Source organism: Pipistrellus kuhlii, unplaced genomic scaffold (assembly GCF_014108245.1).
Source record: "Pipistrellus kuhlii isolate mPipKuh1 unplaced genomic scaffold, mPipKuh1.p scaffold_m20_p_25, whole genome shotgun sequence".
In the NCBI taxonomy this organism is placed as follows: Eukaryota; Metazoa; Chordata; class Mammalia; order Chiroptera; family Vespertilionidae; genus Pipistrellus; species Pipistrellus kuhlii.
In genome coordinates, this window is record NW_023425524.1 from 435,529 (window position 1) to 457,565 (window position 22,037).

Consider the following 22,037-nt stretch of genomic DNA (forward strand, 5'->3'; position numbering starts at 1 on the left):
TCAGCCCCGCACGCCAGACCCCGGACCTGTGGCTGCAGGCGATGTCCCGAGTTCATTACCTCCGGCCACAGGATCCACCTTATTCTCATCATCATAAGATACACGATTCAGATTAAAGCATCAAGGAGGTACATTACGATTAAAGCAAAGGAACATTTTTACAAGTATATCATCTCAGTTTCCTTAAAGGTTAAGTTTCAGATTAATTTACAAGATTGGTGACAAAAAACACATGATTTCAGTGAAAACCAACACGTTACATTTAAAAAAAAAAATCTTCAGAAATACGAAGTCAGGCAAGCATGCAAGATTCAAAGAATAAAAAGTGCAAGGCCTGGCTGCTCCCCGCGAGAAGGCTGGATTTCATGATGCTGCACACAGCGAAATGGACTGGAAGCGACAGGGACACTTCTCTGAATTGGCGGACCAGCCCCGCCCTTCGACTGGCAGGCCCAGCAGCTAGATCAGAGTGCACAGACCTAGGCCCGGTGCTTCCTGCAACCACGTGCACCTGCAGGGAAGTACCCGGGGCACATTAGCCACCGACTTCACCCACACTTCATGATGGGTACACACGGTGGGGAAGCTGTTACAGCACCGCAGCGCATCTCACGTATTTAAGAGATTAAATTCGAAGAAATCATCTCAAAGATTTTAATACCCAGCTGTGAGAGACACAATCGCATTTCCAGCCAAATGTTCTAGCTCAAAAAACATGCGTTCTTCAGCCTTCCCCTACTTTTTTTTTTTTTTTTTTTGCCTTTCAAAACTGAGCACTAGATATTTTGGGTGCACATTAATCTGATATTGTGTCCATTTTAATTACATGTTTTAGGAATACACAAAATCCATAATATTTCGGTAACTCATAGTGTATTTATAAAATGAAAAGCTCTCTATCAAAATACACTCTTCACTGGGAAAAATAAATAGGAGACAGATGGATCTGCACAAAGTGAAAATTCACTCTGGCAGCTTTCAGTGTAGGACAGTCCACAGCGAGCATATTTGCCCCTTTCCCCTCAGAGCTGTTCATCCTCCAAGTCACGACTTTAAAAATATTTTTAATGGAGATTATGTTGACATTTGTTTCTCATTCCACATCATCCTCAGCCAAGCTCTGAGCACTTACAATTCTCTGAAAAAAGAAAAACAGAATTTTAACTCTTACGAAGTATAAGCATTGAACCAGACTTCTAAGTTCAGCAAAAATGCCCTTTGAATTCAAAGAAATAAATCTGGCTAAAGTTTACCCATTCTGAGATTTACTTCAACAGTGAACGCTTTTTATCATCTAATGATGATGACAGCTGCCAGTGTCATGACAAATTTCAAGTGAATAAAGAAGGCACACCATGCTATGGCAGCCAATTACATAACTGAAACCAAAATGTATTCAGATCTCTTTTTACTCCTACATGCACTAAAAATACCCATCAGTGCTAAGAATACTGATCACCCCATGCTCCACACCTTTCCCTCTTTGGCCTGGAAATGTTCAAAATCCTTGCAGAAGAAACACAGTCCTCTCAAATTAGCATTTTGAAAGCATTTCCAGGCGACATGAGACAAATAACGGAGTAAAAAGCCCTCTTTATGGAGAGGAATTCAGGCTTCATCCTAAACTCATCCGTTCCCAAGGCATCATCCTCGGGCCAGTTTCCCCAAAGCCCTGTCCAAAGTGCCAATGACGTAAGGTAGGTTATGTGATGCAGCCTGGGGCTCACGCCGTCTGAATAAAAGGCATGAAGACCACGTCCGTGGTGTCTCACTCTCGCCCCCACCTGTGGGAACGTGTCTTTCCTTAGTCCCTTTCCAGTCTACTGGAGTCAAGATCGGTCTGAAGATTACAGTTCAAACCCAAGGCACATCTGGCAGGAGCGAGGCACGAGTGAGGCCAGAGGGCTCCGGGGTCTCCACGCCCCACTTCCAGGCTCTGCCAGCCACTGACCCGAAGGCAGGGTTTCAGAGGAGCAGGCGGAGAACTAGTTTACCGAGTGGCTGAGTGGCCTGGATTCTGGGATTTGAACACGAGGCCTGAGACTTGATCTGAGACCCACTTCCTGGCCCACATCTAGGGCACCGGCACTAGATCGCGGGCCAGCCAGGCGTCTGGATGCTGTTCCAGGAGGAAGGAGGATCTCAGGCATTACACCACTTCCCTGGACCTTTTTAAATGCTAATGTCCCTACATATTTCATTCCCAAATTCTACTTTATTTCACCCTTACCTGGCTAATGGTGGGCAGCTTAGTCAGCAGCATCTGGAACACGGGTGGCGGGAGCGTCTGCTGTAACACCTGCAGCAGCTGCTGGGGCTGGCCACACACGGCGATGGCGTTGGTCAGGTGGTCCACACCCTTCTCATATTCACCTGGAAGATTGTAACACACAACCTGAGCAGCCTCTGCCTTCACCAGGAATTCAACTCTAAAGTCCGCACTGCATCGACCACTGAGCCACACTGGCCTGGCAAAAGCAGCCTCATTCGTAAAGATTTCTTACCTTCTCTATGTCAAGTAAACTTAAAACTCACTCAGAATACCTCATGGGCCATGATAACGCACAAGAAACCTTCATTTCTGCTGCCAGTCTCCAGTAACACCATCCTCACGTTATGAAATGTCTAAAAGCTTGTTTTGAAATGTAGCCACGCCCGGCCCGGGGACGAGGACGAGTTCTGAGAAACACATCGTTACTCAAGTCCGTCTCTGCGCTTATCTCTGTGCGAACACGGGAATGCACTCACACCCCCAATGGGACCGCCTCTACAGCGCCTCCTGTCGGACGGCTGCAGGAGGCTCCTGTGCTGACACCCATCCTGTAGGCAACAGTGGTCTTCGTGTCTCTAAACACAGAGGCGCTGTAATCTCACACAGCGGGCAGCACAGGAGGGTTTGCAGGGGAGGAAAACCAACAAGCTTAACGACATGCACACCTCCCGTCCACCTGACACCCTGGAAACGGAGAACCTCGGCAACGGGGCCAAGCCGCCGCCGTAAACAAACATTACACAGCCTCTGCAGCACGAGACCGAGACCACGGCGATGGGGGAGCCAGGCGAGGGAGGCCACCAGGAAAAGCAGCGACCCAGACGGAAACCGCCGTCTTCTGCCCTGAGAAGTTTCTAGAGATAAGGTCACCCCTTTCCCAGCACCGGGAGCGACACCCTAACAAACACTTCCTACAAAGGGCAACTTCTCCTCAGTTTTCTAGTCTTTTAAAGAAGAACAGACATCGCCCCCCCCCCCCCCCCCCCCCCCCCCCCCCCCCCCCAAAGGTGCCACTTGTGCTAAAAGCCAGACGGAATTTTCGGGCTAAGAACCAGTAAGGTAATCTGTCACAGGCCCTTCTCCATCCCTCACAGGAAGAAAAGCCAATCTACCTAACACCCCTCTCCCCCAAAAGAAAATCTGTCCCCAATGTAATCCCTTCTTTTCTTTTCTCAACAGCTCCCTGCTTTCCATCAAAATCTTCCAATTTGATCAGCCCCGTGGAGGGAGTGCCCTCCTTGGAGCTGCTCAATGGGCGGCTGCCCATTCACAAATCGCTCACTAGAGCCACTAATGGTCAGGTTCCCCCGGTGGAATGCCTTACAGGATCTTACCTTGAGCTAGTAACTCTTCCCCCAGCTGTATTTCTTCAAGGAAGAATTTCTGAACAGCCTCAGCATCTTTAAGGTCAGGCAACTGTTTGGAAGGAGAATATTTAATAACACAACAAAATTATGCCCCAAAAAATTATACACAGAAAATCATACCACCGAAAAGTGAATTTACTCAACAGCACTCGCAAAGATTAGTATCTACATGGACAGGAATGTAAAAAAACAAAAAAACAAAACAGCTTATTGATCAAATTGGTTTTTGAGTTTGAGTCAAACCTGAAGTAAAAAAGGAACCCAAATATCACTACTGTGAAATATGCATATTATAATTTTTTTATTGCCATTATAGACTTATGTAATTGTAATCAATATATCTGAAATAGAGTTTTAAGTAATTATTTCTATAAAGTATATAATATAGGGGCGGGCAATTCACAGCTGTTCAAATGGAAAATACAATAATTAATTACTCAATGATGAGAATGAAATGTGTTTTGTGAGCCCACCCCCGTGTCATCTAAGCAAGAGCCCGGCGGTCTTACCTTGGAGAGTCCAGCCCTCTCCTTGGCCAGCTTCTGTTTCTTCCTTCCTGCAAGAGGAGACATTCTCGTTATTGAGATGAGAACTAAAGAAGTCTAAATGCGCAAGGGTCACTCATCACGTTTCCAAAACATCTCAGCTCCGGGCTCTGCCTCCGGGGCTCCTGTGACTGTCAGGGTCATGGGGACCGTCTGCCCCGGCACCAGGAAGGGGAGACAGGCCATCAGTGGTCTCCCTGGTGACTACCAGCAGAGCAAGCCCGCCCTCCCGCCCACAGAGGACAGAACAGGAGCAGGAGGGAAGCCACTCCCGTGAGGGGCTTTCGTTACTAAACAACCCCAGATCCTATGTCCTAATGTTAAACACTGGCCGGCAGTCTTAAGTGGGGAGGGGGAAGAGAACCAGCATCTGAGTTTAAAATTGCCAATTAGCGATTCACCCACGTGACTGTGACGGCGCGGGTGCAGAGGGAGCACAGAGCAGGCGGCAGTCCCCTGGCCGCCCTCGCTTCCAGGTAAAACTGGCTGAGCACAGCACTTGGGTAGAGCTGAGATGACGTGAGCATGTGTTAACGGTGCCGCATGTAGAACATGCCACAAAGCATTTGTCACTGACAGTCCAATACCACCCCGCAGCTAAGGAGCTTGCTCACTGAAACACCTCCCAGGGCCACGGGAGTGACCACGAGCCAGAGCTAAGAAAGCTAAGGCTCCAGCACTCACTCCTGGGTGACCTCGGCGAGCGAGGGAGCCTCTGATTCTCCAGACAAGGCCCACCTCGTGTGGCCAGAGCCACAGCCGCGGTTAACCAGGTTAACCAGGTTACCAGAGCCTTCTTTCCTCTAACCTCACCAACTGGCTTATCCACACCGGCATCTCTTGCCAACCCTACAAAACAATCCTGGCGGTTTCATAGAAAAATCACCGTATTTTTCGGACCATAAGACGCACCAGTTTTTAGAGAAGGGAAATGAAGAAAAAAAGATTCTGAAACAAATAGTGTCCTAAAATATTTTATGTGCATTAAAACCCAACATCACAGTCATAAACACATGTAATCAACCCTGTAAGTAAACAGCAGCATTTAGAACCATTTTAGAGCTGGGCAAGCACACAGAGACCACACAGAGCAGGGCAAGTAAAAAAACTTTTTTTTAAAGTATATGTGCAGGCTATATTTGGACCATAAGACGCAGGGACTTTTCCCCCCACTTCTGGGGGGAAAAAAGTGCGTCTTATGGTCCGAAAAATACGGTAGGTTAAAGTTGATCTCGCACATTAACTTGAAGAATGCCCTATTTTTTTCTGACAAACTACTTCTCCTAGGGATTCCCCACTGGGCAGGTGAGTGTGGGGAAAAGAACACACAATGTATTCTACCCTCACTTTGCTGAAGGGTCTTATTTGGCCCTCCTTAGGCAGGAAATAAGAATGCATTCTCTACAGACTATAGTAAGGAGTTCCTAAATCTGACGGCACAGCCTAGGGCTGCAAGCAGAGGACTAAGACCAGAGGAGACTGGGGGATTTTAAGATAAAGCTCATATGAAGACAAGGAATGCCTGGGTGCTAAGGCGAGCCCTTTGCAGGTTTTCGATGCTCCGTGCCATGACACCACCTAAACAACATCACTTAGCTCATGCTTAACCCTCACAGTAACCCCATTTGACAGAGAAAACTGACCTAGGTCACAGCCAGGAAGAGGTGGAGGGGCTCACAGAAGGCAGCAGGAGACTTAGGCCCACCACCCTCCCATTTTAGAGCCGCTCTCTTATGGGGCAGAGAGTGTATGGTTGTTGCTGAACGTTGAATACAGTTAGCAACTTTAAAGGCTGCTTGGTTACTTTGAATTTTAGCACGAAGATTAAATTCTGGCCCAGCTGGTCAGGACGCCATCCCAATAGCCAAGGTTGGGAGTTCAATACCCAGTCAGGGCACATAAAGAATCAGCCAGTGAGTGCATGCACCGGTGGAACAACAAATCCATGTTTCTCTAACACCAACTTCTTAAAAAAGGATTAAACTTCTGGATTTAGTTTCATAACACGATTTGTTACATTAACTTATTTCCAGATAGAGTACCAGACAGTATCTATGATGAAGGGACGTGACACATGGTAACAGACCGGCAAACCAGTCAGCAGTCAGACTGGGCCTCAGTATTTGCTGGAAGTCAGTCCCACGGGCTGCCGTGCGACCCTAACAAGTACAACAAACTCCAACCGAGCCACCTGGCCAGGACACAATTAAGTACTTTTAATCAGAATGCAAAACTACCGGTAATTAAAGCCTAAAAAATTCCTTTCTTAATGTTTTTACTGATTTCAGACAGAGAGGCAGGGAAAGGGAGAGACACTGGTGAGAGAAGCGTCCACGGCTGCCTCCTGCACGCCGCCCACTGGAGATCCATGGCAAGCCTGCAACGCTGGACGCTCAACCAACTGAGCCCAACAGCTCAGGGCGTGAATTCAAGTCTTAATTGCTAAAGAAAACATAAAGTCAATTACTGTATATTCATAAACGATCTTCAGCATTCACCAGTCACTACGTGCCAGAGACCGCCCTAAACTCTACCGTCATTGTATCATTTTACAAAAGTGGAACTAAAACCTTAAGTTGGTTGCCCAAACTAATAATCCAAGCCTGGCCACTTACATGGAAATGGGATTTTGAAAAACAAAAAACAAACAAAAGATTTCTCAGTCTGTCTAAAATGGTGGAGAGGGCAGTGCATATGGAATACTTTCAGCAAGAAAGATGCGGCACTAATGCAGCTTCCCTGGGCCAGGAATGGTGGGACACTGTCAAATCCAAAATAACCTTCTGTCAATGTAAGAAACAGCCAAGCAGCGTAGAGGACTTTTGTGGGTTTCCTTGAGTCTGACAACTGCCAGGGAGCAAAAGCTCAAGGGATGGAGACAATGCTCCAAAATGGCAGCTTTGTGACTCATTTTCTACATTTCAATCAAAAGCCGTAAGTGGGTTACATGAAACCCACTGGTGATAGGGTAGGGAGGTGGGAGAAAGCAAAGAGGGAAACCTGTGGGATTGGATAAAAAAATGATCGACACCGGTACTTGTTTAATTCAGGTGAATACGGGTGGGTTGGTTATAACAGTTAACAATTAAAGAAATAAACAAGGGGCCAGATAATGGGGAGATAACTTTGTTTTTGCGAAGGCCTGTTTATCAGGCTGTTATCCTGGATACAAAATGATGACAGGTTCAGCTAAGGTGGAGATTGACCTTTGTCAGGGAAAAATATTGCCATGAATGGCTTTTTAAAAATACATATTTTTATTGATTTCAGAGAGGAAGGAAGAGGGATAGAAACATCAGTGATGAGAGAGAATCACTGATTGGCTGCCTCCTGCAGGCCCCCTCCTGGGGCCTGTGCCCTTGAAAGGAATCCAACCCGGGACCCTGCATCTATCCACTGGGCCAAGCCGGCTGGAGCCACGGAACGGCTTTTGGCTAAAAAGTTTTCGTTTCAGACCACCCTTTGCGGCTAGTTCAGGCCTGAGTCTGTAAGGCCACCATGCAGGCCTCCCTAAACCGGTCAGGTTTAGCACGTGGCCCCGTTCCCTCCACCCTTCCTCCCATTCAACTCCGTAACCTTAAATGACATCAATAACCTCTGTAATCCCTGCCCCCTGACATGCAGGCGTGGGAACCCCGGGTCCTGGTTTATGGGGTGACATCAGCGCGGCTCCCCCTCTCCTCCTCCCTCCCCCGCGGGCACCGCCCCACGTGGCCCCTGAGCACGTGAGACGCCGAAAGGAACTGTCCGAGGCGGGACAATCGCCGATTTGTACTTTCTGGGCGGCCATCGCTTAAACATCATTTTAGCTTCGGCACAACGGCCTGGGCAACCTAGATAATAGTTTCAAAAAATATTCCTTATTCCAACAAACGTGCTCGCCTCCGAGATGAAAAGGCCGCAGCGGCTGGGGCGGCACCATTTGCCTCTCCCCCTCCTCCCCTCCTCCAAGATGTCGCAGGTCTGAAATAGGGCCGAGCCACGGGGAGGCGCAGCCCTTTGGACTCCCCTGCGGTTCCTGTCGCATTCACTCATATCCTGGCGGCACCGAGAGCGCAGCCGCCAAGAGGGTTTAAGAATGCAACGGGCCGAAGCCGGTGCGGCTCAGTGGATAGAGCGCCGGCCTGCGGACTGAAGGGTCCCGGGTTCGATTCCGGCCAAGGGCATGTGCCTTGGTGGCGGGCACATCCCCAGAAGGAGAGGCGTGCAGGAGGGAGCTGATGGATGTCTCTAACTTTCTATCCCTTCTCCCTTCCTCTCTGTGAAAAACCAATAAAAACATATTTATATAAAAAAATGAATAAAGAAAGAATGCAATAGCCCTTACCGCGTTGGGTTTGCAGAAATTCGTAAAATAGGGCGTTGGGGGGCGGGGGGGTGGGAATGCGGTAACCCGATCGGGGGGATGAGCATCGGCCCAGGAGCCAGGAGGCCTCGGTCGGGGTCCGCAGGGCACAGGCCCGGGGTGCGGACTCGGTCCCCTGGGTGGGGGCGTGCAGGAGGCAGCCGACCGATGCATGCTTCTCCCTCATTGATGTTTTTCTCTCTCCCCCTCTCTGAAGTCCATACAAGCACTTTTTTTATTTTTTAAAAAGAGAGAAACCCAAGCACCATCCCAACACGCGCCGCCTAAATTACAATACAAACGAGAGGGTATGCATACAAAAGGATGGGGGGAGACAAAAAAGGAAAATCCAACATGGAGGGGCCAGGCCGGGCGCAGGGCCCGGAGCAGCCTGGGGGCGCGCGGCCCCCCCCTCCCCGGCGGCGGTTCGGGTCCCGGCGCCCCCACCGCGCGGCGGCCCGCGGGCCGGGAAGGTCCCGGGAGGGTGGGAGGCGGGGGGAGCAGAGGCGGGGGATGGGGGACGGGGGAGGAGGTGGGGGGCTGGCGGGGGGCCCACTCACGTTCTCGCAGCCGGTTCTTGAAGTTGGGGTCACTCCGTCTCTTGCGGTCAAAGTAAATGCAGTAGCCGATGAAGAGGGCCCCGCACACGCCGGCGGCGATGGCGCTGTTCCGGCCCACCATCTTTCCTCGACCGCAGAGAGGCGTCGGCGGCCGAGGGGGCCCCGGGAGGAGGAGGAAGCCGTTTGTCGCGAACTCCCTCCGAGCGGACGGCGCCGCTCAAACTGACGCCGGCCGCGAGGGGACGGGAAAGGCCTAGCGCGCCATTTCCGGCGCCCTCGCAAGAGGCCCTCGGGCTGCCCGCGGCGGCGCCTGAGAGGAAACCCCGAGGCTGCCCGCGGCGGTGCCTGAGCAGAGGCGACCCCCCCCCCCCCACACGCCCCGTGCCGCTTCTGCGCCGGCGCAGAAGGCTTAGGAAGTGACGTATGCGTGTGCGGTGAGGGACCGCGCACTTCCGGGGAAGCGCGCGGAGCCTGACGCCCTTGGGCGCGCGTGGCCGCCGCAGATTGCTGCCGGCAATGGCTTGCCTTTATTCTGGTTTGATGCAGGCGGCCTGTGACTCGTTTCAAGTTCAGCCACAAGCTGTTGTGCAACCAGCAACACAATCTCATGTCAGAGCAATGTTGCAATATGGTATCATGCATGGAAGAAAATCAAATGGAGCCGGTTTGGCTCCGTGGATAGAGCTCAGGCCTGCAGACTGAGGGGTCCCAGGTTCGATTCAGGCGAGGGGCACAAGCCAGGGTTGTGGGCTCGATCCCCAGTAGGGGCGTGCAAGAGGCAGCCAATCAATGATTCTCTCTCATCATTGATGTTTCTATCCCTCTCCCTTCCTGTCTTAAATCAATAAAGACATATAAAAAAGAAAATCAAATGGAGCAATGGCTGGAACTGGTAAAAGATACTGAAGGAAAAAGATATGGGAAACATTCTGTATGTGGGTTAAAATTTAAGACAAAACTTTGGACAGAAAGGCAGAAAACAACTGCCTTATTTTCTTCCTTTATTTCAACTTTTTTCTCCTTTGGCTCAAACTGGCCTCACCCAGTGCCCTGCCTCTACCCCTTCCAACTCCTTTGCTTAATCATTGAGCCCTCAGGACAGTGAGGTGTGGTCAGCATCTTAGGAACAAGGTCCTGGGTCTATTGAGTATTGAGACAAATTTCTCTTTTATTTTTTTAAATTTATTTAAAGAGAGAGGAAACTGATTTGTGTCCCACTGATTTTTGCATTCGTTGGCTGACTCTTGTATGTGCCCTGACGGGATGGAACCCAAACCAACATTGGAAGAGGATGCTTAGAGGTCAGCAAACAGGCTCTCGAGTCAGGTGCCCTAAAACACTCATGGTAACTAACCTGCCTACAACTTATAAGAAATGCTTCACAGGTACTATTACAATGCAAATAAACTGAAAACATTTCCATGTTCACAGTCACCGCCCCAAAAATTCTGAAACTCAATACATGGTTTCACCACGTTTTATTACCAGACTCAGTGGAAAAAGTAAAGCTTCAAGTTGCTATTTCTGTTTTTTCTGCTTCTTCGTTTGTCCACTTTTCTTCTGTCCTTTCTTTTTCCTCTTGGTGAGAACAGCTTTTTCTCCGATAAATAAACTTTTAGAATGTCCTCCATTTTTGGAAGCAAAATTAAGTCCCTTCTTAGGTTTGCTGACATTCTTCAAACTGGGATTTGAGCTTTGTTTTAATTTGTCCTTATTAACAGAACGCATGACTCGGAGTTTTCTCCCCATCAGTTCGGAATTATTTAGTTTCAGAGCAAGGTGAACAGCATCTTTATTCTGCAATACAAATCAATGTATTAATTTCAACCAGAAACTCATCTGCAAAGAAACTAGTCAAATCACAACTTGAACAGATTAGAGCAGCTTGCACACGGAAAACCACTTCCATAGCCAGGGGTCCAGGCCCAGTGTCACCTTTTTTTTTTATTTAATATATTTTTGATTTTTTACAGAGAGCAAGAGAGAGGAACAGAGAGTCAGAAACATCGATGAGGGAGAAACATCGATGCCTCCTTCATACTCCCCGCTGGGGATGCACCTGCAACCAAGGTACATGCCCCTGACCGAATCAAACCTGGGACCCTCGAATCCCCAGGCTGACGCTCCAGCCACTGAGCCACACCGGTTTTGGCTGTGGTCTCCTTTTAATCTGCTCCTCACACGTTTCCACAGGAAGCAGTTTAGCTGCCTTTCAGGTTATCAGATAAGTCACAGCCCAACAGGTTGCCCTGTTCTCACTGCCACCTTTTGACGTGGCAGCAGGGTAGGCAGTCACAGGCCATCTTTACCACCCAAGGAACCTCCTTTGCACAAGGCTCTTCCTGCAAAAGCCTGACTCTACTATGGTGCCTGAGCTGCTGGACAAGATGCCTCAGACGGTTCCGTTTAGATCCCAAATCCTACTGATCTTTTATTCTAATACTAAATGCTAACAACCCTGAGTATACGCGAGATGTGTCTTAAAGAACCTGAGGAATTTATCAAGACACAGAAGAAAGGCTGAAACCGGTTTGGCTCAGTGGATAGAGTGTCGGCCTACAGACTGAAAGGTCCCAGGTTCGATTCTGGTCAAGGGCGTGTACATTGGTTGCAGGCATATCCCCAGTAATAGGTGTGCAGGAGGCAGCTGATGGATGTTTCTCTCTCATCGATGTTTCTAACTCTCTATCCCTCTCTCTTCCTCTCTGTAAAAAAATCAATAAAATATATTTAAAAAAAAAATTGGCCACATAACTTGACCTCATTAGTAATAGGCCACTGGAATCTGTGTTTACTTTATTTAATTTTTCAATCCAGGAGTTGGAGGGTGACGGTGACAGTGTGTGAACGATGACAGGCAGCCACGCCCTCCCAGTGTGTTCCCAGGGCATGGGACAGGGCAGCGGCCTCGGTACCTCAAAGAGCACGTAGCCGAACCCGCGGCCGACGCCGGTGAGCGGGTCTCTCACGATCCTCACGGCCACGATGTCCCCGCAGTCCGCGAAGTGCTCCTCCACCGCGGAGTCTTCGATTTCTGAAAACAAATTCGCCGGCGCGGAGGCGCGGCCACTGGTGAGGTGACAGTCCTGCTTTTAAAGTTCCTCTTAAGGCACAGACAGGCACTGCTCAGTGGCTGTTTCCGGTACTTGGACAACAAACAGGTACTTTGCTTATACACACTTACTGTACGGGAGATTGCCCACAAACACCGAGCGCTTGTCTCTCTGAAACACAAAGACACACGGTCACTCATGGAACAGAATGTGGGTCACCTGAGAGCCCAAACTTCCCTCCTCTCCCCCCCCTACACACCACAGGATCTCTCTGTTGTAACTACTCCCTTCTGCCAATCGCGCAGTACTACCAGCCCAATGGGGTGTTTGTATACTAATAAGACTTTCCTGAAAAGAGCAGCCAGCCAGTGGATCAGGGATGTCAGCCAGGCCTCTGTCACTTCCTAACTAGGTCACTCTGACACCACCAGCCATTAACCTATGCTTCTATGGAGAGCTCTTACTCATTTGTTTCAAGACATTTTAAAAAAATATATGTATTGCCCCAGCCAGTTTGGCTTACTGAACCTGGAGACTGAAGGGTCCCAGGTTCGATTCCGGTCAAGAGCAGGTACCTTGGTTGCAGGTACATCCCAAGCAAGGGGTGTGCAGGAGGCAGCTGATGGATGGTTCCCTCTCATCGATGTTTCTAACTCTCTATCCCTCTCTCCCCCTCTCTGTAAAAAGTCATTAAAATGTATTTTTTTTAATGTATTTTTTAAAAAAGAACTCGCAGATACTCACAGACGAGGTCTCCGATGCTAGGTCAACTCTAATTCGGAATCCATCGGCGATTTGGGCCCCATTTCTGCATCAGACATACGAAGAGGAAATGGCTCTTAAAAAGCAGCACTGAGTTCCTGTACCATTGGCTTTAAAGTGAAAGCAAAGAATTAAAAATACTCAGAGCTGCCGGAGTGATTCTGTCAGACCACAGAGAGAGAACGTTACCTGTTCAGTGCTTTAGCAGCAGCGCTCTCGTCCTTAAATACTACGTACGCGTTAATATTTTTCTGATCAGGATGAATTTTACGCCTACACAAATAAAAAATAAAAATAAGGACCATGTAAAATGGTTAAATCTCCAAGTCACCAAAGTAAATACCTTGTTTTCTATTCTCAGTCTACACATAGGACAAGAATTCCCGGAGGAAGTTTTTCATCTCTTTCAATAAATATTTAACAACAACAAAAATAACACACCACCTACACAGACACTGGCTGAAACTTGTAACTCACGCCTTCCTCTTAGGTTATTTCACAATACTTTCCGTGACTTTATAATTTATGTGGAGACTTAAAGACAAACATCTGACAGATGTATTGGATATATGCTATTTCCAGGCAAAAGGGACCAGTAGAGCATGGTGTTTTCTCCAAGTATAAAAAAACTGATGAAGCTAAGAAAGAGATGGTCTCAATGTTAACCAAAACGGAAACGAATACAAGACTACTCGGTTTCATTGTAGACTTACTTTATGGCAGCCAACTTTCTGGACATCGTTTCTTCTGCTGGAATCTTTTAAAAAGAAGAAGAAGAAAAAAAGAAAAAAGTAAAGAAAATTCATTATTTGAAATATTACCTTAGTTATAATTAACACGCTCTAAATATCTGATTGAAAACATTCTGGGGCGCCCTGGCCAGCAGAGTTCAGTGGTTGGAGCGCTGGCCCAGGAACCAAGGGGTGGCAGCTCGATTCAGGTCATACGTGGGTTGCAGAAACATTTATTTTCCTGTGTCCTAACACACATTGATTACATTCCAAAGGTATGGATACTGCTCATTTCCTGCCGGTCTACAGAGTGAAGTGAGATGCCATGTACTCGTAGAGTTTTGCAGGAAACTGACTTTAAAAAAATATTTCATCTTTCTATGTTCAGAACATACATGCTGTATGAAGCGGCCACACAAACCTCCCAGATGGGAAGCCTACAACCCCGGAAATGCTGTTCAGTAAGTATTAACATTTCCGCTTACTCAACGGACACAGCAGACACAAGTCACCATCTACCTCCGAGATGCAGTGCTGGTCTGAGGAACAAGGACATCATTTCACTCCGCGACTCGCTAAATTATTTAACAAGGACAAGAGTCAGCAACAGGCACTAAAAACGACTTTTCTCTAGGGCTACACTCAAACTCTTGACTCAGCTATTGGGTTTGAAGTCAATGCTCATCCACCTCACGAATGCCACCAGGGTAACAGGTCTGATTTCAGCGCGATGTCTCACGCTTCTGCAGTTCTAAGGGGGAAGGAAACATACCACAGAACGAAATCGCACGGATTCTATCGGCCCGTACTCCTTAAAGAACGACTTCAGCTTCTGAAATAAAAAAGCACAGGCTTTAGTTCACTTCCGAAGCATCAAGTAAGTGGCTACAAAAAGGCAGAAAGTAAACCGGCCTGATGATCATTTACTGCCAGGTTTTATTTTAAGAGCATTTCAGAAGAAGCAGGTGACTATTCAGGTTGAAAGACAAACACATTTTAATGAGATATGGGGAAAAAAGAAAATACAACGTAAGTTCATGTTAGAAGGTATGGAACACTTTTGTCTTTCAATCTTTGATAACCTTTACCACGTGTAAAGGTAAGGCTGGGTCACAGCCATTGTTCAGATAAGATGTACAAAAGCCAGTGACTCTGAGAGCAGAGAGGGGTGAATCCTGGCATCAATCTACAGAATGATGTGTCATGTATAATGAAGTTAGCAACCAATTACATGGTTGTGTGCTTCCTCCACAGAGAAACATTAAACAAAGTTATGAATGACTCCCTTCTCTGAACCCGCACCACCTACATATGGCACATTCACCTTCTTATTGCACGTGACAGGCAAATTGCCCACAAACACGGTTCTCTCATTCTTTCGCCTCTCTTCTTCCGGGTTGATTTGAATTTTCTTCCTCTGACTGACAGCTGTGTGATCCTCATCAGCAAGGACTTGTTTATCTGCCACCTGACCACCAGATTGAGAAGCTTTCCTTTTCTGCCCTGGTTTCTGGCGAGTTTCTTCTTCTAAGTCAGCCCTTGTTAGAGCATTTTCTCTTTTTAAGGCGGAAAAAAAAAAAAAGGAAGAAGAAATAATAGTCATGAGTCAGGTCTACTATTTGACAAAGCACAGTGATTAAAAATATTCCCCACCTACTCTGACTTTCCTAAATATAAACACACCATTCACAAACATATCTACATTTATTTATTTAGTTAGCTATTTTAAAATATATTTTATTGATATTTTACAGATAGGAAGGGAGAGAGATAGAGAGCTAGAAACGTCGATGAGAAACATCGACCAGCTGGCTCTTGCACACCCCCCACTGGGGATGTGCCCACAACCAAGGTATATGCCCTTGACCGGAATCGAACCTGGGACCCTTCAGTACGAAGACCGCCGCTCTACCACTGAGCCAAACGGGTTTCGGCCACATCTACATTTTTTAAATAATATATTTTATTGTTTTTTTACAGAGAGGAAGGGAGAGGGAGAGAGAGTTAGAAACATCTATCAGCTGCCTCCTGCACACCCCCTACTGGGGATGTGCCTGCAACCAAGGTGCATGCCCTTGACCGGAATCAAACCTGGGACCCATCAGTCCGCAGGCCGACGCTCCATCCACTGAGCCAAACCAGTTAGGGCCACGTCTACATTTTAAAAGTAGCATTATCAAAAAGTGACCGGCATCTTTAGAAAATTCAAGTCAGAAAAAACTCCATTTCTGAAGATATGTTAGGACTGCCAGGTAACAGCAGGAACAGAAGTTCATTTAAACAAGAATGCTTTTGTTTAAAGCTCTTGGAGATTTAGCCTACACTCTCCCAATGCCATTAACTGCCCTGGCACTCTAGGGGTACTGCAGCACCCTCTGGGGGTCTAGACAGGTCAGTGCACCTGCAAAGTAATGCTGTGAAATCAATCTGGCCAATAGGAAAAATCCAGATTTCCTACTTTTATGAGTTCTGGATATCTCAAGGACTGCTTGTGGAATGTCAATTCTGAGACAGCAAATAAATGAATTTTACCAACCTGTCTGCCAATCTCTTCTGGGCACCAGAAAGTTTCTTCACTTTCACTTTTTTGGCAGGTTCTTGCACACGGGGGCTTCCAGTGAGGGCCGGACTTTCTTCCTCCTCCTCCTCCTCCCGTTGCCTTTTCTTGGTGGTTTCCTTTGAAAAGTTTGAAGCCAAGTGAGAGACCTCATCCTTCACAATTCAGTGGGCCTGCCCCGCAGGCCGGTGTGGCTCGGCGGTTGAGCTTTGCCCGGGGACCAGGGGGTCAGGGTTCGATTCCCGGGTTGCAGGCTCCATCCCAGGGTGGGTGTGCAGGAGGCAGCCGATCCATGATGTTTCTCTCTCATTGATGTTTCTCTCTCTCCAATTAAAAAAAAGCACAATAACTCAACTGGTCTTGATAAGTTAGCATCTCTATTGCCGAAACCCGTGTGGTTCCGTGGATAGAGCGTTGGCCTGCGGACTGAAGGGTCCCAGGTTCGATTCCGGTCAAGGGCATGTGCCTAAAATGGCTCAGTGGTTGAGCATCGACCTATGAACTGTTGCGGGCACATCCCCTGTAGAGGGTGTAAGGAGGCAGCTGATCGATGATTCTCTCTCATCGATGTTTCTAACTCTCTATCCCTCCTCTCTGTAAAAAAAATAATCAATAAAATATATTTAAAAACAAACAACAACAACAAAAACTCTGTTAAGTTAGCATCTCTCTCTCCGGCATGCTCCGCAATGGAAGGACACGTGAGCTGCACCCCATCCGCCCCCAGAAGAAGCCACGCCCCGCGAGGCGGACTCATTTGAAAGCGGTTCCCACGGGGACTTACCTTGGGCACCGGCACGTACACAGGGGGGCGCTGCGGCTCCCGGGGGCTGAAGAGGGCCGCCAGCCGCCCGGTGCCGCCTCCGCCTCCGCCGCGGCCCAGGCTGTCGGCCACCTGTCCCACCAGGTAGTCTCCTCCCTCCGCAGGCCCATGGCCGCCGCCCGGGCTCTGCGGACCCACAGACGCCAGAGGCTCCGCGGCAGCGCGCCGCCCACCCGCCGGAGCCCGGGCCGGGCCGCGAGCCATCCCCCGCTTCGCCCCAAACTTCTCCTTCCTCCCGCTGCTGCGCGTGGCCTCCGCCATTCTGAGCCCCAGGCCTCCCGGAGCCACACTTCCTGTCGGGGCAACGCTACTTCCGCTCCTGCGTCGTCTCCCCCCCGCCCCCCTGCGGCCGTGCTGGGGGCGGAGACAGCTGTGCAGGCCGCAGCGAACACCCATTGGCTGGCGGGGTCTGGATCCTTGTTCCTGTTTTGTTTTTAATAGTTTTTTTTGTGTTTCTTTTTTTTTAAGTATACCTTTATTGATTTCAGAGAGGAAGGGTGAGGGAGATAACTTGCAATCCTGGGTTTGATCCCCAGTGGGGGTGGGGGCTGCTCAAGGCAGCCAATCAATGATTCTCATCTTTGATGTCTCTCCCTTGCTCTCTCTCTCTAAAAAAAATATACATATATATATTCCTTTTTAAAATACTTATTTGACGGTGCTAGAAAAAAAGAAATTTTTACCATTTGCAACAGCATGGATGGAACTGGAGAGCATTATGCTAAGTGAAATAAGCCAGTCAGAGAAAGATAAACATCACATGACCACACTCATATGTGGGATATGATGGCAACATAAACTGATAAAAATGGAGACAAGGGGCAGGGGAGGGGGTTAGAGACCAACCAAAGGACTTGTATGCATGCATACTTGTATAACCAAAGGACAGGCAAGGGCTTACCTTTGGGGATGGGAGTGGAAGGCGGGGGGGGGGGGGGGGGGGGGGGGATGTGTGTGTCATTGGGGGAAAAAGAATACATGAAATACTTTGAACAATAAAAAATTGTAAAAAAGAAAAAAAAAAGTACACATTTGAGCTTTCTAGGCCTTGAACTAGTATGCTTTTAAAACGGTATTTTCTCTTGGTGGGATGTTCATTAAATGGGTCAAAGAAACTATTGGTCTTAAAAGGTTTGAGGTAAAGCAGGGATTCATTAAATCACTGAGACCTTAAGAAAAAGATCAACATCCAGGTCCTACTGCAGCCAGGTAACAGGGACTCAGGGTGATTTAGCCTTCTCAGCGATTCCCATGTGCAAGAGTGGAGTGCACTAGAAGTATGAGACCAACAGGGTCCATGCAAATTAAAAGACAATTACAACTTAAAAGAAAAAGGTGGTGCCCTGGCCCGCGTGGCCCAGTTGGCTGGAGCTTTGTCCCAAGCACCAGAGTGTAGGAGGTTCGATTCCCTATCGGGAAGCATCCTCTAGGTTGCCCTAGGTGTGCGTATTGGATATAAGACATGGGTCTCTCCCCCCCCCCCCCCGCATCAATTAAAAAAAAAGGGGGCAGGGGGCTGCTGGTAATGGTTTTAACTGTGTTAAAGAAAAACATTTTGATTTTATTCTTAGACAAATCTCCAAGTCTTAGGTATTCATCACGCTCAGACTCAAGCAAAGATAACAGAAGGCCTAATAAATCCTGTATCTGGCTGAAACCGGTTTGGCTCAATGGATAGAGTGTCGGCTTGGGGACTGAAGGGTCCTGGGTTCGATTTCGGTCAAGGGCATGTACACTGGTTGCGGGCATATCCCCAGTAGGGGGTGTGCAAGAGGCAGCTGATCCATGACTCTCATCGATGTTTCTCTCTATCTCTCTCCCTTCCTCTCTGTACAAAATCAATAAAATATAAATAGAAATAAATCCTGTATCTGGTTAGTGGACTTTCAATTTTTATGGATAGAACATTCCCTTTCTGTATGTCAAATTAACCCCTCTTGACACTACAGCATGGAGATATATGTTGCAATCAGTCATCATGTACAGAAATGAACCAAAATTACTTAATCTTTTAGAAACAAAATCAATGGCTCACAAACTATGGCATTTTATTTCAGAGCCTTTGCTTACATTTGTACAATATATTACATAATTCTTCATTGTTTGCAGATCCTAATATATACTTTATAGCTTTTATTCTATAAGCTTTTTCTTCAATGTTTTGCTGTCAACAAATCTTTACAATCCTGTACAAATTTGAGTAACTTGAAACCATTTTCAACAAAATTAGTTACTGTAAGCACACACTACAAGACTGAAAAAGGCTTTTCTTAGAAAAGTTGAATGTAAAGGACTGACACGTTAGCATCTACAACAAAACACTTCAAAATTCTCACATCATTTTGCCTGAAAACAAATAAAACATGCCAGCCCCATTAAAAAAAAAAAAAAAGTACACAGAACTACAATTAAAACAGTAAAACAGTCTGTACAGTAAAGTACTGTGTATTAACAGTGCCAGGTATTAAATAGCTTGAATGAACACATCCGCAATATACAAATGTCTTACAAAGGTGGAGAATTAAATACAAGTGCCAAACAGAACAGAGGTTGGAATCATACAACATAAAGTCAATACAAGTGAAAACAATTCTGCGTCCATTTATTTTATACAAGGCATTTAATTTCATAGGCCTACTACCCGATTACCTATTTATATTTCAACCTTGAACCATACTCATACAATTTACTTGTTCCTGAAGTCCTCTTGTTGTAGCTCATAATAAAATAAGCAATACAAATGAGTTATCTGTATTTAAGGAAAAGAAACATTTACAAGAAAACACAAAAATATAACTGTTATAATTCATTATGAATAAATATACACTTTGAACTGGCTAAATACAATCTTTATACATTGTTTAAGATTTAATACAGTTTATTAGCCATTTTTTCCCCCACACAATGTATTATATCAAAATTAAAAAAAAATACTGATTTATAGAAAAATGGCAAAGTACAGTAGTTCCATTCCAATTTGAAGGGGATGAAAAGCCACTGCAAGACCTTTTAGCCTAATTCAAACCTGTAAACATGTTCAGTCTTTTTTTTAAAGAGAATCTTTAATATTTGGTTACCAGGACTGGTGTCTGATGTCCCGTTAACGGCAGGTTTTGAATTTATTACATGTGCTTGACTTATACAATTAAAGCCACCAAAGTGACTCTCTTTAAAAAACAATTAGCTTGTACAAATGAAAATAGGTTCATATTTTTTTCATAAATAAATGGAAAAATATCAAATGCTCCAGCTTTAACAAAATACAAGGGAATACATATACAGTAAGTTGTCTCACCCTTTTCTGGCCACCCAATCATTACGCTTACTGTATCGTCTATACAGGCAGTGAAAAGCCTCCATTAGCCACAGTGGAAGGCCTTCAAGTCACCAGACACACAATTCCCAGACAAGTTGGAAACAATTATTGCTTGAGGAAAAGCAGTTCATTGTACTTTTTCTTCATAAAAAAAGTGCACTTAAGTGCCAAGTCAGCTTGTCAAGAAACATTTTTTAAATATAAAATAGTGCTTTGTGTGATTTTGTTCTGTGCCACTGTGCAGCATGAAAAGGACGTGGCCCTCCAGCCATTAAGTGCAAAGTGCTTGAGCGAACCCTGCTGTCACCTGCACTCAACCGACACTCCGTTCTGCGATGCGCTGGACACCGGCGGTTCAGCTAACGTTAACATAACAGCAGCTGTGATGGAACTGGATGAGGGTGAAGAGGAGGAGGAGGATGTAGCAGCACCTACAGGGAGAGGAAAACCCAATCAGCAGCTTAAAGGAACATATACCCAGCAATCAACAGGAGTAAATCACTAGACTGCATTTTTATTTTTAAATTTATTCTAACTGATTTCAGAGAGAAAGGGAGAGGACGGTAAGAAACAGCAATGAAGAGAATCAATGATCATCTGACCCCACACACCTTCTACTGGGGATCCAGTCCACAACCCCAGCATGTGCCCTGACAGGGAATCGAACCTGTGACCTCTCAGTGCATGGGACCGAGCTCAACCAACTGAGCCACAACCGGTTAAGGCCGCAGCACTTTTCACTAACCAAAATTCTATCAGAACTTTTGGGGAGCAGACTGTATGCTCTATGGAAGTGATTATAATTTGAGATCATTTTTCTTTCGGTAAAATTTTTCCACTTGATGGGTGGGGATAAGACGACAGCTTAAAGATACACATGACAAACTCCTGTGAGTCTAATGCAGTCACAGCTGCTTTATGTGTAAGTAAAGGTAAACACACTTACTTTCTCTTTCTTTCTTCTTCAAACGCTTTCTCCTACGATCAATGGAAGCTACTTCAGATTTTAATGACAGATAATGTTTTCTGATTTCTTGCAATTTTTCTTGAAGAATTGTGATGCGTTCAGCAGTTGTCATATTTTCAAGGTCCGCTGCAAATTTTAAAACTTTTATTAATATGTATTTTTGAATAAAATGTTAAGATATAAAAGAAACGACATATAGTGTGGCTATAGAACGAGGTCAAGAAGAAAAACTAGAAATAAGGCTTGTAGATTTGTTTCCCTAAGTTTTTTTCTTAGCCTAGAACAATGCCTAGCGTATAACATAAGCACAATTCTTACTGAACTAATGTGTGGAGAATTAAAGACCTTACAACCTGCACATGTATGCTAAAAATTCCATACCGTGTACAGTATCATCACAGTACATCGTATAAACTCAGACTTAGAAACAAGACTGGGAAGACACCAAAATGTTAAAATTGTTTATATTTTCGAATGTCAGGATTGTGGATACATTTTTTAAAATCCTTTTTATATTTTTTATGAGTATATATGTATAACTTTTAAATTGGAGAAACTTTTTTTCAAAGGCTCTAAGGCAATTTTCAATATCCCAAGGATATTTTCAGAAGCTGGGGTGGTCTCCAACCACCAAAAAACATGTGTGTGTGTGTGTGTGTGTGTGTGTGTATGTATATATGTATATGTATATGTATATGTATGTATGTTATGGAGATTTCTCATGTCCACTGAAGTACAG

General features: G+C 46.3%; 3 protein-coding genes and 1 non-coding gene across 9 annotated transcripts in view; all 4 read right to left on the reverse strand.

Annotated features, from left to right (window-relative positions):
- Window positions 1–640: 640 nt before the first annotated feature.
- TOMM20 (translocase of outer mitochondrial membrane 20) lies at window positions 641–9,377 on the reverse strand. The gene is made up of 5 exons (XM_036453571.2): window positions 9,090–9,377; window positions 4,149–4,195; window positions 3,607–3,688; window positions 2,231–2,373; window positions 641–1,138 (listed from the first exon to the last, which is right to left on the reverse strand). Exons 1-5 carry the CDS (start codon window positions 9,208–9,210, stop codon window positions 1,094–1,096), a joined length of 438 nt encoding a protein of 145 aa, XP_036309464.1. The 5' UTR covers window positions 9,211–9,377; the 3' UTR covers window positions 641–1,093.
- On the reverse strand, window positions 8,135–8,268 carry LOC118727750. The gene has a single exon (XR_004990658.1). It is a non-coding gene; the product is annotated as a small nucleolar RNA SNORA14 (small nucleolar RNA).
- Window positions 9,378–10,550: 1,173 nt separating the features above from the next.
- Window positions 10,551–17,302, reverse strand: RBM34 (RNA binding motif protein 34). The gene is made up of 10 exons (XM_036453567.2): window positions 16,977–17,302; window positions 16,172–16,311; window positions 14,960–15,191; window positions 14,408–14,467; window positions 13,618–13,661; window positions 13,094–13,177; window positions 12,887–12,950; window positions 12,274–12,313; window positions 12,005–12,123; window positions 10,551–10,886 (listed from the first exon to the last, which is right to left on the reverse strand). Exons 1-10 carry the CDS (start codon window positions 17,274–17,276, stop codon window positions 10,608–10,610), a joined length of 1,362 nt encoding a protein of 453 aa, XP_036309460.2. The 5' UTR covers window positions 17,277–17,302; the 3' UTR covers window positions 10,551–10,607.
- Window positions 17,303–19,038: 1,736 nt separating this feature from the next.
- Window positions 19,039–22,037, reverse strand: part of ARID4B (AT-rich interaction domain 4B) — a 54,037-nt gene continuing 51,038 nt past the window's right edge. For 4 of the 6 annotated variants that reach the window (XM_036453559.2, XM_036453564.2, XM_045587058.1 and 1 more), the window contains 2 exons: window positions 21,278–21,424; window positions 19,039–20,762 (listed from right to left, as the gene is read on the reverse strand). In XM_036453559.2, coding sequence (XP_036309452.1) covers window positions 20,635–20,762; window positions 21,278–21,424 — 275 coding nt within the window. In that variant the 3' untranslated portion in view covers window positions 19,039–20,634. Of the gene's footprint in view, window positions 20,763–21,277; window positions 21,425–22,037 lie in introns of those variants that run through there. The other 2 variants (XM_036453561.2, XM_036453560.2) reach the window with 1 other exon arrangement.

Bases quoted from the DNA above. Each gene is read 5' to 3' on its own strand.
- TOMM20 (XM_036453571.2), bottom strand. From the start codon at position 9,210: ATGGTGGGCCGGAACAGCGCCATCGCCGCCGGCGTGTGCGGGGCCCTC. The intron at 3,689-4,148 runs GTAAGACCGCCG...CCTTCCAAACAG, and splicing joins AGAGGGCTGGACTCTCCAAG to TTGCCTGACCTTAAAGATGC. The intron at 2,374-3,606 runs GTAAGATCCTGT...ACAATCTTCCAG, and splicing joins GGAAGAGTTACTAGCTCAAG to GTGAATATGAGAAGGGTGTG.
- RBM34 (XM_036453567.2), bottom strand. From the start codon at position 17,276: ATGGCGGAGGCCACGCGCAGCAGCGGGAGGAAGGAGAAGTTTGGGGCG. The intron at 16,312-16,976 runs GTAAGTCCCCGT...AACTTTTCAAAG, and splicing joins TGTACGTGCCGGTGCCCAAG to GAAACCACCAAGAAAAGGCA. The intron at 13,662-14,407 runs GTATGTTTCCTT...TCTTTTTAAAAG, and splicing joins CCGTGCGATTTCGTTCTGTG to ATTCCAGCAGAAGAAACGAT.